The following is a 13938-nucleotide window of genomic DNA, read 5'->3' as shown; positions in this document are numbered from 1 at the left end:
AATGCAGATGGTTTGAATTTCCAATGAAAGAAATGTGTTGGAATGGCTGGAGCTGCTGAAAGGGCTTCCTCTGCAGGAACTGCAGTAATTAAAACCCAGGAGGCTGCCGAGAGCCCTGAGCGAGGAGGCTGCCGCCGAAGAAAGCCTCTCGTGTTTCTTCGTTGCCGCTGCCAACGGGATCTCTTAAACTCACATCATGGCGCAGAGATATTATTCTAGCGTCTAATGAACATTTGGGCAGATAAATCAAACGAGGCAGCTTGGCCACACTCTGATTGAAAATGTAGATGCCCCCTTTAGGAATGGTTGTGACATTTTGACCACTGACACAGGGATTTGGGGTGGTTAGACAAAACCTGATTTTGCATGAGAGAAAATTAGATAAGATTAAACTTATTTGTCATTGTGCAGCACAGGTAAAAAGCCAATGAAATGCCGTTGGCATCAACCAGAAGTGCAAAAGAATAGTATTATTTACAGATATGTGCAGATATAAGCACTGCAGCAGAGAGTATGTACAGTATTATTGACAGTGGAGAGCAACATATATGTATAATAAATGTGTTATGTGTTACACATAGAGGTTAAGTGGGTTGAGCTGAAAAGGGAAGTGTATATATAAGAGTTGTGTGTACACTATAGACAATGTACAGTTGGTTAAATGTACAATGTAAATAATAGTAATCTTTATATAGTAATAAAAACAATGAGAAAAGAATGAGCAGTGTCAAAATAAAAGAGAGAGTTCAGTATTGACTGCAAAAGTGCTGTGGTGTGGAGTTCAGCAGGGTCACAACCTACAGGTAAGAAGCTCTTCCTGAGCCTGCTGGGTGAAGGCAGAGGCTCCTGTAATAGATGGAAGGTGCCGGTGATCTGTTGGGCGGTTTTCACCACCTGCTGAAGGGCTTTGCAGTCTGATGCGGAGCAATTGCCACACCACACTGAGATACAGTTGGTGAGTATGGTCTCAATAGTACACACCACACTGAGATACAGTTGGTGAGTATGCTCTCAATAGTACACACCACACTGAGATACAGTTGGTGAGTATGCTCTCAATAGTACACACCACACTGAGATACAGTTGGTGAGTATGCTCTCAATAGTACACACCACACTGAGATACAGTTGGTGAGTATGGTCTCAATAGTACACACCACACTGAGATGCAGTTGGTGAGTATGCTCTCAATAGTACACACCACACTGAGATACAGTTGGTGAGTATGCTCTCAATAGTACACACCACACTGAGATACAGTTGGTGAGTATGGTCTCAATAGTACACACCACACTGAGATACAGTTGGTGAGTATGGTCTCAATAGTACACACCACACTGAGATACAGTTGGTGAGTATGGTCTCAATAGTACACACCACACTGAGATACAGTTGGTGAGTATGCTCTGAATAGTACACACCACACTGAGATACAGTTGGTGAGTATGCTCTCAATAGTACACACCACACTGAGATACAGTTGGTGAGTATGCTCTGAATAGTACACACCACACTGAGATACAGTTGGTGAGTATGCTCTCAATAGTACACACCACACTGAGATACAGTTGGTGAGTATGCTCTCAATAGTACACACCACACTGAGATACAGTTGGTGAGTATGCTCTGAATAGTACACACCACACTGAGATACAGTTGGTGAGTATGCTCTCACCCAGGACACAGGTCAGCTTCCTCAAGGCTCTGCAGGAAGTAAAGGAGCTGTCGCTGTTGTGTCTTTTTTATCAGGATGGAGAAATTCAGGGATCAGGTGAGATCGTTTGAGATGTGGACACAAAGGAATTAAAAGCTTAATACACGCTCCACTACAGCTTTGTTGTTGTAGATGGGAGTGTGTACATGGCTTCTAGTTTCACTGAACAATCTCCTTGGTCTTCTGGTTGTCGTTCCCTCCGATCAGGGCCGTCTCCCATTGATTATGGCGATAGAACCATGTACAGGAACACAACCAGGGGTGAAGAGGGAGTACAGAAGCTGGTGCTCAGGGGAAGCGTGGAGGAGGAGAGGGTGTCTAACCTACCAGATTGGGGTCAGAGTCAAAACGTGCTGGCTAAGCTTGGAGATCAGCTTGGAGGGATCACAGTGTTGAATGCTGAGCTGAAGTCAGTGATCAGCATTGTGACGTATCCAGGTGGTCAGGGCAGAGCGGAGTGCGGTGGAGGCCGTGTCCTTTGTTGACCTGCTGTCCCGGGGAATAGGCAGACAGGATTTTAGACGTGATAGAACCAGTCTCTCAAAGGGCTCTGCAGTGATAAGGGTGAGTGCCAATGGGCAGAAGTCATTAAGGGCGGTAGCAGTGGAGTGCTGGGACACTATGGTGACGCTCTTAAAGATTGCAGAGACAACTGCCTGGGCAGGTGACAAATTGAAAATGTCCGTGAAGACCCCAGCCAGCTGCTCTGCTCTGCACAGGCTTGAAGCTCACTGCCAGGGACTCCATCAGGGCCAGCTGCTTTCAGTATATTCACCCTGCTCAGGGTGGTGCAAACGTCAGAGGTGGAACGTGAGAGAGGCAGTTCACCAGGTGGGAGGTCCGCTTTGAGGCTGACCTCCTTGTTTCCCTTGAGCATAGCAGGAGTTGAGCTCATCAAGGAGGGAGGTCGAGCTGGATGAGGCCCAGTACTGGGTGGTTTGAGAGTCTGTGATGGTCTGTATGCCCTGCCACATGCTCCAGGGGTCGGTCAGAGGAGTTGAAGTGCTCTCCATCCTCTGTTTGTATATGTATTTAGCCTGGGAGATTCCCCCCCCCCCCTCAGGTTGGCCCTAGCTGCTCTCCAGACCTGAAGGCTGCAGGCATTGAGAAGGAGGGTTTCTGAGGAAGGTTTTTTATTTGTTTTTGTGTTGTCACTCTGTCCACACACTAGTTGATGTGATCCAGGACAGAGTTGGTAACTGAGTCAAGGTTATCTGAGGGTCTGTGATGGCGTGGGCAGCTAACACACTCCAGTCTGTGTGCTGGAACTGGTGCTGAAAAGCAAGAACTTGATTCTTCCTTCTTGTTGGTTTCACACATTTAATGACCAGGCTGTACTTGGGAAGAAGGAGCAATGAAAGATTGACAGACTGTCCCTGGTGGGGAAGGGGAGAGGCGTAGGTGTCAGCGACATTTGTGTAGATGTCATCCAAGGAGAAAATGTGTTGGTTTTACACACCATTTCACACCCTTAACAGTGATACGGTGGGACATCTACATGAGTGACACTGAGCACCGTCATGCTTCCATGTAGTCTCCACAGTGTTGTCCTGTGTCCTCAACACCCCGCCATGCTTCCATGTAGTCTCCACAGTGTTGTCCTGTGTCCTCAACACCCCGCCATGCTTCCATGTAGTCTCCACAGTGTTGTCCTGTGTCCTCAACACCCCGCCATGCTTCCATGTAGTCTCCACAGTGTTGTCCTGTGTCCTCAACAGACTTCTCACACTGAGCACCGTCATGCTTCCATGTAGTCTCCACAGTGTTGTCCTGTGTCCTCAACAGACTTCTCACACTGAGACCCCGTCATGCTTCCCGTGTCCTCAACACCCCGCCATGCTTCCATGTAGTCTCCACAGTGTTGTCCTGTGTGTCCTCAACAGACCGTCTGAATGAACAGAACAGGGGTAATGGCACATTCAGTCACAGTTCATTCACACATCACTGTGATGCCTCAGTGGTATTGTTTTACTACCTGGTTTCTTTTTTCCCAAATAATCTTTAACTTAGGCCATATGCACACGAAGTCTAGGGCCTCCGAATCGGATTTACTTTTCACACCAATCGAATCTTTTAATTTCGTAAATACGGAGGCTGGCAACGAGAGATTTGCGTAAAAACGGAGCCACCAGATTGTGTTGAACGGGCTGTAGTACATACCTCACGCCTGTGGGTGGCGCTTTACACAACTGAAAAAACGTGAAAAACCTAGAAGAGTCTAAAAAGCACGAGGATAAACACATTACACGAGACATTCAAGCTCCAATTAACAACATTACATTATGATGGTCAATAAAATCAGTGGTTAGACTAAAGGATATGCGAAAATGAATAATTTTTTCTATTGATAATAAAGAGTTTGGAACAGTACAACATGACATGTCTGTCATCCCATTTCCCATGATGCTTTGCTCCGTCCATTTTACATACATTTATGAATAAAAAAGCAAATTAAATCGCTGGCCAATTTATATTTGTGGTCATGAAAGTTATGTTACGTCTGAATAAGAAGAATTAGATAAAGATAGGAGGCTAATCAAAAATCAGAAGACTGGGTTAATGTTAGTGAATTCGAGACCCACCACGAGTGAGATTTTGAGGGAGAACAAGTTGTATATTTAGTGGTTGGAGATTGCGAAAAGATCACATGGGGCAATGACCTCATCAGGTTGCGTGAAACCGTGCAGACGAACACCAGCCCCTGTACCGATTCAAATCTACTCACTTTCTACCCCAGACTTCGATCGTTGCGGAAACCGTGTGCGGATAGAGAGTGTTCGTCTTTATGAAAGGGCTATCGGTATTATGAACAGATCGGATGCAAACAAACTAGACTTCGTGTGCACGACGCTTTAGATTCACACTATTGTTGTTAGCACTCCAAATGCCTCTATTTCATTTACAATAGTTTAACACTTGACACAGGATGCTTTAAAAGTAATAAAGGGTTTAAAGAACATGCTTCAAAATATCTTTAGAAAAAACAAGATTGTATTACTTTATAACAGGATAAGCCAATCTTACAAACATCAGATTTATTAACTGTTGGCAGATTCAAGTCCCCAAAAACACAAAGGAATGATAAATTCCTTCAATTTCCTTGGAAGTTTCCATGAGTGCAACGTGAAATGCAATATTTTTAAAGAAACAATCCCTGTAAGAGAAAGCTACTTTGGTAGAATGGCTTTACATTCGTACAGGTATGTCCATCTAAACCATCAGACAGATGTTTTGTGGAAGTTTTGATGGTGTGCAAACTTGTGGTCTGTGGCAAGTGGCATATTACAGAGAGACATTGACAAGATGATGAAACTTTGGTTTGTCTACATCAGTGCAAATCCGAGATAAGACTCAAAAGTGACATTCACCACTGTCTTTGCATTGCTTCAAATGGCCAGCTAAGATGGGTCAATCCTGGTATGATACCCTCTGAACCCTTTCCATACTATGCTATGGAAGAACTGAAGAGTGAGAAGTGTGTGAAGCAAACTGTTACACTTGTCATAGGTGAAATGTCTCCACTGATTCAAATGATTTCAAAATGATAAGCTATGACTTCAGGACAGAGTTTTGACTGAGAACAAACTCACCAATTGTGTGAAAATAGAACTTTATTCAATAAAGCACAAACATCCTTATGTTCAGTTTACAAATGGAAGAGTTTTAAACTATTTCTAGGACTCCTGAGAGGTCATCCAGACCACCTTTTGAAGGAATAAAAGTCAAATGGACTGATGCATTTACGGTTGTAGAAATGCTGCAAAGACGTCACTGCATCCAGAATATCCAAAATATAATAAGGCTTTGTGTCTACCCAAAGGGCATTAAAATAATATAAATACATTTCATATGCATCTAGCCAAATAATTCAACTCTGTTAAATATACATTCATTTTGAGTCAGCATCCATGTATTGCCTCATCCCGATAAATTCCACTCCACCACCACAAGATGGAGCTGATACTTCTTCTCTCTGGACAATTGTACATGTCCAATTATCATGTATTAATTCATAAAATGAATGGGCATGATTGCCCTACACTTCTCCACACTTTCAGATCAGTTCATTCATTTCAACATTCCGTCATCAGAAAGTGTTGGACTCCGATCATGTAAACACAAAAGAAAAGAAATCCAAAAAGGCCATTCAGTGTATAAAGTTGATAAATATTAACGTACATATCCGGCCAGGTGCACCCTCTGTCCAAGACAGCATCAGTAGCTCAAAACTTATAATAAGGCAGGTTGTAAATGGTTAAGAGTGTCTGATGATTAAAATCCATCTTACATTTGAAACTCTTATGTACCTAAAGCTTTTTAAGCTAAATCCGTTTTTTCAGCCATAAGTGATGGCATGTTTGGTAAAATACCTATAACACAGATAGACAAAACAAAAAAACAAGAAATGCAAACAGTCTGTTTACAATGAATAATTATTATGATAAACATGAAATGTAACTACTCCCATTATTTGCCCATAAAAGCTGCAGTCTGAGAGATCGGGGTAGGTTCAGTGGCACATCATATGAAGCAGGTAGAAGTATGGATGCTACATGGTTTTAAAGACAGGAGAATGGCAACAGCATGCACAGTTGTGTCATCACATAGAGATACAGTACATTCAGTTAGTCGTGCAATTACAAGGACCTCACACACACGGTTCTATACGAGAAAGCCAGCAGGAAGCGTTTCTGTTCCCTGCTCCCTTGATGACATCCTGTCCAGAAAATGTTCTTTTTTTGTCAGGATCAGAGCTGCTTTTGTTTGTTTGTTTGTTTGTTTTTCTCACTTGGCAACTCTTCTTGCTACATCTTGGTAGGCCAGCTCAATCTCCTTGTCTGCCGCACAAGTGTTGGTGAACTCATCACGGGCGTAGGAGTTCTGGAGGTACCTCCACACCCCGGCCAGTTCTGATGGGATGTCGAAGTTGCGGTACTTCTTAGACACAACCTAGCAAGGAACAGTGTTGTAATACTTTAAGATGCACTTAAACACACTACTGGCATTACTTACAAACTGTATTTATCAAGATAATAATAATACTTCTTATAATACATCACATTTGCATTTCATTCCTTTAAATGAGATTAACAATTATAGACAATGTTGTGAAATGATTACCTCTCTAACCATACAGACAACAAAGCCTTTTACTAGTAGACCGAGGTCATGTCTTAGAGCATCCCTCCCACTTCTGAACATACCTCATCCAAACTCACACACGTCACACCCACCCCACCGGCTACTTCTGCTTACCTTGACAACATGCAGCTTTGGCAGGAGGTTGCAGTCTGCGAGGGTTAGCTCATTTCCATCCAGATACTTGCGTGTGGATCCCTTCTCTTCCTCCATGCTGTCTGCATCGATTTCGTCGGGCAGCGGAGAGCTCATAAAAATATCAAGTTTCTTGAGAGCTTTGAGAAGGCCTCTCTCAAGATCTGCAGTAAGAGAGGACAAAATCTGGATACAGCTACCGCCAAAAATGTGTTTTTCACATCCATATTCAATGTGAGTAGATGGCACATTTTAAACAGCTCAAGAAACGTGCAACATACTTGCATTGGCCTCTGCTTTTGTGTTTTTTACATAGGCTGAAAATTTGGCAAAGATGTCATTTCCTGCAGCGTTTGACTCCCTGTTCTTTGCAACCAGTTTGGGATACCTGAAACAAGGCAAGCACTTCATCACTCTGACTGAAATGGGCCTTCAAATGGCTTCAGGTCAAATCAATAGTAATATGCCCTCTCTACGGTACACATACTTGGGAGGAGCCAGCATTTCCTCCAGAAACTCTTCAATCTTGTTGACATCAGTCCTCACTTCCCCATTGAAGGTAAGGAAAGGTGGATGAGTCCCAGGAGCCAGGTTATGGAGGTCAGGGGGCTTCCTTTGTTGAAAAAAGGTTACATTAGGGTTTAAAGCATCATACAAGTGCCGAGAACTCCATATTCTCTGTGAATATTTCTCTCAATCAAGGTTATTATCTTTTGAACTATTGAGGCAATAACATCTTTTAAGGCCAAACTGGTATGTAACATCAGGGACGAATTTAATCAACAATGCATATAACAACAGAGTTCATTTGGAGGAGTCTGAGATGGTATTTTGTATTTAGGTTTAAACAAAACTTACAAGTTTCTTACAATCCCTCATTTGAATCCTGTGTGAAATTACCTTTTCAGATCAACTGTGGTGACATTGAAGACCACGCCTTTGAGCCACAGAATCATGAAGAGTCTCTGGGAGAACGGGCAGTTTCCAATGCTCTCCCCATCACAGCCAGCCTGACCAACACACACACAGAGTGGATCGATAAGAAGACCAATAGCAGCAGACTGTGGCAGTCACAGTAGACTGAAGGTCATTAGACAGACATCCTAGACCGGACTAGTGGTACAGATAGACTAAGAGATGGAATAAGCTTAAAGGTCACATTCACGGAGGCCATTGAACTGTGAATGGCCAGACGCAAGAAAGAAAATGGACACCTTTGTGTATCAGTAGAAACCCTTTTGTGCTTGTGCTTTGTTATGTATTCTGAATGCACGCCAATTAGCAATGTCACTGAATCGAGGCTAATAAAGCATCCCATAATAATGCATCACAGCCAAATTTACATATCTGAAAAACAGCGATCACTACAATACAAATAGCAAGCAAGACTTGTTCAGAAAGCTGATCTAGACACTGGATAGGGGGGTGGTGTGAATTATGCATGGAAGTTCCATTACTTGCTTCAGTGGGCCTAGACCAAGAGAGTTAAAGGTCTGTCATTACTGGCCCACATATTTATGAACACAAGCCAATGGCTCCTGAGTCTTTAAGTCATTGCATTATCTTGTTCTCTGCCCTCCGTATTAACTCCTGACCATAACAATTTAAGGCTTGGGAGGAAAAGATCTTGTTTCCACATGGTTCAGTCCTTTGGCATCAGAGGCATATATTAGGTATCAAAGTTTCAGGTTGCAATTAGCTTGCTGTGCAAGCGAGTGGCTGTTGTTATCAAAGTTTCCGACTGAGAACATTCATACATACAACGTCAGGCATTTGTCATAGATCTGTTGTTCCTGACTTGTCCCTGTTCCGCCCACCAAGGATTTCCTGAAAGAGTAGCCATTCCTAGTTTAAGGTCAAGATTGGGTTGCACTGACTGACACCCACCTCCCACGGACAGTGCATGACCATCCCTAAGATTGGTAAGTTATCCTTTGTGTCCTGTGATTCATTAGTTGTGATTGTATACAGACATATACAACAAATATATTATTGCTCACAGGGGAAACATAAAAGGGATGATGTTAGTTCATGTCAATATTGAGTACACTGTTAATACTACTCTACTATTCTAACTGACTGAAAGAAATTGCTCATTTGTATGAAAAAAATCGTATCTCGATCATGCAGACTTAGAATAGAGACGAAAGAATAGAGACTTTGGACTTGGCTTAGGACTTTGAAAGCAAAATTACGAGCACCTACACATAGTAAAACTTTCTTACTGGTAAGATACAGAATTATAGAACTGCTGAAGTATAACTGAAATTCATTTGACCATTAAATTGACTTTGCAGCAGAAACAAATGAAGACTGTGGATTGTCTTGTCTCAGTTTCCCATATTAAATAAGCAAGTATGTGAAATAAGGTGACTTCTGGGTTGTCTGAAGAGGATGAGGAGACACAGCACAGAGAGTCACAGTGATGAATTGATACATCCCCAAGAGAGACACCTTTACCTCAGTGACCATGGTTGGATTGAAAAGAAATGAAAAAAGATTCAGTGGGGAATCCACTCACAGCCCAGCCTGGTGGGAGAAATTCCCACAACAGATACCCCATAGTCCACAAACATCAGTCTTGCCAAACAACCTCCTAATTAATGCCAAATAATGCCCCACTGGTAATCCAAGCAACAAGATAGTGTTACCGCAGGCCCTTCAAAAAGTGAAATGGATGCCATGTAAACATTAGCTCTTGTGGGTTCTTAACAAAACCAATTCACCGTGGGTGTTTATAAAAAGCTCAGAAGTGTTTCCTTTCCACGATAACCAATATCAAGCCTATGGCAAGGGACAGAGAAAATACACGAGCAAGTATAGTAGACGCTTACCTTGACAAATAGTTCAATATCAGGATCCTTGTCCTCCTCATTTGTCATCTTCACTTCAGTTCAACTTCAAGTGTTTTGCTGCTGGGCCAATATCTGTCTTGTCAGGCCTATATTTTTAAATCCCTCGTCTTGATTTCAAATGTTCAAAAGCTCAGTCTCAATACTTTTCAGTGCCCAGAGCCAGCGTCTCTCATGCCACCCGTCCTCTCCTCTACCCGTTAGCACCAGGGCACTGCTCTTGGCTGGGCTGCACCTGTGGCGACGGTGGAAAGGGCTCCAGCCAGTGCCTGCAGCGCTGCCTTGTTTTGATTTGGAGGTGGTGGCCAGCTGTCAAGAGAAGCACGCTCTCGCTGTCACAGACCTGGGCCAGAAATAGCCCTGAGACGGAGGGGGCGGGGTGGAGATCTGAGCCACCAGTGTCACCCAACCCTAGCTGCGCGTACGCTTCAAGTCCAGTCCCAACTCCCTTATTGGGGTGAGTGATATCATGAGATATGGGATTGGTATGATTAACGGGAGTGCGGGGGGTTGGACCTGATGCTGACTAGCTTAAGGGAACTTAGTGTGGTTCTGGTAAGAGGGACTCAGTTATACTGTATGTCATGACCATGACACCTCACATGTCAAATCCATGTGAGAACCAAATGTACCCAAATTCTACTGCATCCTTTCAAAATTCTGTCTGATAGTCAGTCACTGAAAATGTCTTTATTTCCATGCCTATGGTGTTCTATATATTGTCATTTATGTGCATCTTATCAGCGAAGGTTGTGAACTCTTAACAGTTCCAAAAGCCAGGAGAAAGAGACATGGAGAAGCAGCTTTTAGTTTCTTTGCCCCCAGCCTTTGGAATACTCTGCCAGAATACCTAGGAATGGTTGAAACAGCGGAAACCCTTTGAACTTGCACTTAAAACATACCTCTTTAATCTTGTCCATCACTCGCTGTAATATTTATCTGTTTGTTTATCTCTGGAAAATCTGTGTCTCTTTAAAAGTGTTTGTAACACAAAATGTTGCTGTGTTAACTCCCTGGTAGGAAATGCGCTGTACAAATAAAGTTTGATTTGATTTGATTTGAAGGTTGATAAAGCTTGGGCTTGAGCTACAGGGGCACAATCATCTCACCCAGGTCTCATCTTCATCTCCTGACCTTTCCTGATAGTCACATGGCAACATGAAAGGGAAACGGTATGCTGTGAGTCAACAGGGTGATGTTGGCAAGGGGTGGAGGGGAGAGGAGAGGAGAGGAGAGGAGAGGAGATGAGAGCCAGGACATTCCAGTGAATCCACTCTAATTTTAGAGCTGTGCACCACTCCTGCTCCATGGACATGGCATTTATTACACCAGCGGAAACTCAGGGGGCTCCTCCATGATCTAGGATGAGAAAAACTACAGTACAAGTGCAGTGACCTCATCATTCAAGATGGTGGAACGAATTTAATGTCTTGTCAGAACAATGTCAACTTCATGAGACCTCATGAACTAAAACTAAGATAAAAATGACACATTGATGCTGATTTGATGACAAATGTTATTTTAAAAGTTGTGGAAATACTTAATGTCTATTCACCTTGAAGAACAGACATTGTCAACTGTGAACTGTCAACTTACTTTGAGGATGAAACATATTTTCTGATTAATACTTTTGTCAGTTTACATCAATATATCAACGTTATTATTTTCTTTGTGGTAAAGGTTACATATGTTAATTAGGTTCAGTCAAATGACATTGCCCACTGACAAATATTATGTCCTGTATGAGTGGATGAACTCATACAGGACATAATATTTGTCAGTGGGCAATGTCATTTGACTGAACCTAATATTAGCATAGTATGTATGACATAACCTTTACCACAAAGAAAAGAATGATGGTAAATAAACAAATGCTGGAAATTGTAGGCCCTACTGAATTCCATTTCCTGTGTCATTAACACACGCACACACACACACACACACACACACACGGTCCTCTAGCTGTCCGTTCAGAATGTGCACTGTGTGGCGCCGTACATGGGAAGCAAACATAAACAATTCAGCATGTTGCTTCCATAGACATGTATAGGGTTGCTTCAGGAGCACGGGTGGAGGGACGCAGTTTGATTGGCTGTCGAGATAATATTTCAACAAACTTTCACCAGAATTGCGGACCGTAAATTATATACGCAAGGGCCTTGCTTGTAGGCCTGTATAGATTCCTGGACCGTTTCTGAAAGTACTTACAGGCTCGACATTTACATCAGCACAAACGTAACAGAGCGCAGATACAATGCTATTATTTACAGGCTTACTCATATTGGCTAGTGATATTCAACACTCTGCGCTTTACTCCCAGTGTTGCCCACTTCACTTATCTGTTACTAAACACAATTATGTCCCCTCCATTTTTTATTTCATCCAATGACTCAATTCAAGTTCCCAGGTATAATCAGTATACACTGCTTTAACTTCACCATAGTGAAGTCATCAACGTAAACATTGCGTTCAGCGAATCCGCAAACAGAAATGAAATAGTTTCAAAATATAGGTTCTGAGAACTATTATTGCAAATGAGCTTGTCATCCATGCACCTATGCTTTGTAATGATAAGCTTTTCGCTTTATATTTTGGAAGCTATCCACCCAATTTTTCCATTTATATGTGGATTTAAATTTGAAAGAAATATTAGACTGAGTCTGAATTCTGTTCAACTTTTGATTCAGCTACATATTATATTTTGGCCACATTTTATGTGCATTTAAATGTTACATGTCGAAAGACAATTTCAGTTCGACCAAATATACACGTATTGTTCCATTAGTACAATTATTGACTTGGCCTACGTAGGATTGCATGGGCATGGACAGCGTTCATGACACAGCCACAACTTTTATTTTGAAATACTGGGAGCTTCTGAGTGTTGCTGATCCAACGTTCTGTTAACCACGCTGCTAGTCAAGGGCATATGAGCGCCGCCTTCCATTCACATGATTGGTAAAGGCTTTTTTTCCTAATGTGCAATTGGATACAAGTATTACAGTTCCCGCCTCCTTGACAGGAAGAACACCACACTGGTGAGAAACATGCGTTGAGGCTCTGTGGCTTATCTACTATTTTGGCATTTCTCATTAGATACACTGATTTGGGATGAACTTTTATGTATTAATGTTATCGTAACTTTTCACAGTAAGGGGTGCATTTCATATCTGTTTTCAAAGTAAAGCCTGTGTATGTATTTCATGTGTTAGTTCAATATGTTTAACCCCATAGCCTTACGAGGTAGCCTATACCTCCTTATTACCTATGAAACTCCCTATGATACAAATGCATTGTACATGTTTTAAATGGTGTCACCAAGCTGAGTTGATTTAAAACAATTGTTAATCGTCTTGGATATTTTACGGCCACGTATACTCAACTTCACGCATCTGAAAGACCTAGGATGTCTTCCAAGAAGAGAATGTCGACAATAATTGTGTCTATAAGCACTGTTCAATGTCTGTACAGGACTAATTATTTTGTACAAACCAAACTACTCGGCTGGGGTGAAAGGTACCCCGTTTTGTTGGAAATGCAATTCATGTAAATAACCACTAGGTGGCGAAAGCACTCCATGTCTTTAAGCGAAAGGGTTGCTTGAAAATACAGCCGCGGAAAAAATTAAGAGACCACTTCAAAATTATCAGTTTATCTGGTTTTACTATTTATTGGTATGTTTTAAAGTAAAATGTACATGTTTGTTTTATTCTATAACCTACTGGCAACATTCCTACCAAATTTCAAATAAAAATATTGTCATTTAGATCATTTATTTGCAGAAAAATGACAATTGGTCAAAATAGCAAAAAAGATGCAGTGTCTTCAGATCTCGAATAATGCAAAGAAAACAAGCTCATATTCATTTTTAAACTACACAATACTAATGCTTTAACTTAGGAAGAGTTCAGAAATCAATATTTGGTGGAATAACCTTGATTTAAAATCATAACTTTCATGTGTCTTGGCATGCTCTCCACCAGTCTTTCACATTGCCGTTGGGTGACTTTATGCTACTCCTGGCGCAAGAATTCAAGCAGCTCGGCTTCTTTTCATGGCTTGTGACCATCCATCTTCCTCTTGATCACATTTCAGAGG

At 42.0% G+C, this 13938-nt stretch overlaps 1 protein-coding gene across 1 annotated transcript; it reads right to left on the bottom strand.

Moving 5' to 3' along the window:
• Positions 1-5307: 5307 nt before the first annotated feature.
• clic5a (chloride intracellular channel 5a) lies at positions 5308-10151 on the bottom strand. Its single transcript, XM_080849994.1, has 6 exons — positions 9823-10151; positions 7889-7998; positions 7476-7601; positions 7270-7376; positions 6971-7152; positions 5308-6664 (listed from the first exon to the last, which is right to left on the bottom strand). The coding sequence occupies exons 1-6, from the start codon at positions 9868-9870 to the stop codon at positions 6500-6502; spliced, it is 738 nt and encodes a 245-aa protein (XP_080706120.1). The 5' UTR covers positions 9871-10151; the 3' UTR covers positions 5308-6499.
• Between the last annotated feature and the right edge of the window lie 3787 nt (positions 10152-13938).

This window comes from Sprattus sprattus, assembly GCF_963457725.1.
Source record: "Sprattus sprattus genome assembly, chromosome: 13".
NCBI lineage: Eukaryota > Metazoa > Chordata > Actinopteri > Clupeiformes > Clupeidae > Sprattus > Sprattus sprattus.
The sequence above is the reverse complement of the archived record's forward strand: the minus strand, read 5'-3'. Positions and strand labels throughout refer to the sequence as shown.

Coding starts and splice junctions, on each gene's coding strand:
- clic5a (XM_080849994.1), bottom strand. CDS start 9,870: ATGACAAATGAGGAGGACAAGGATCCTGATATTGAACTATTTGTCAAG. Junction 7,377..7,475: donor GAAATGCTGGCTCCTCCCAA/GTATGTGTACCG, acceptor GCCTTGTTTCAG/GTATCCCAAACTGGTTGCAA. Junction 6,665..6,970: donor CAAAGCTGCATGTTGTCAAG/GTAAGCAGAAGT, acceptor GTTCCTTGCTAG/GTTGTGTCTAAGAAGTACCG.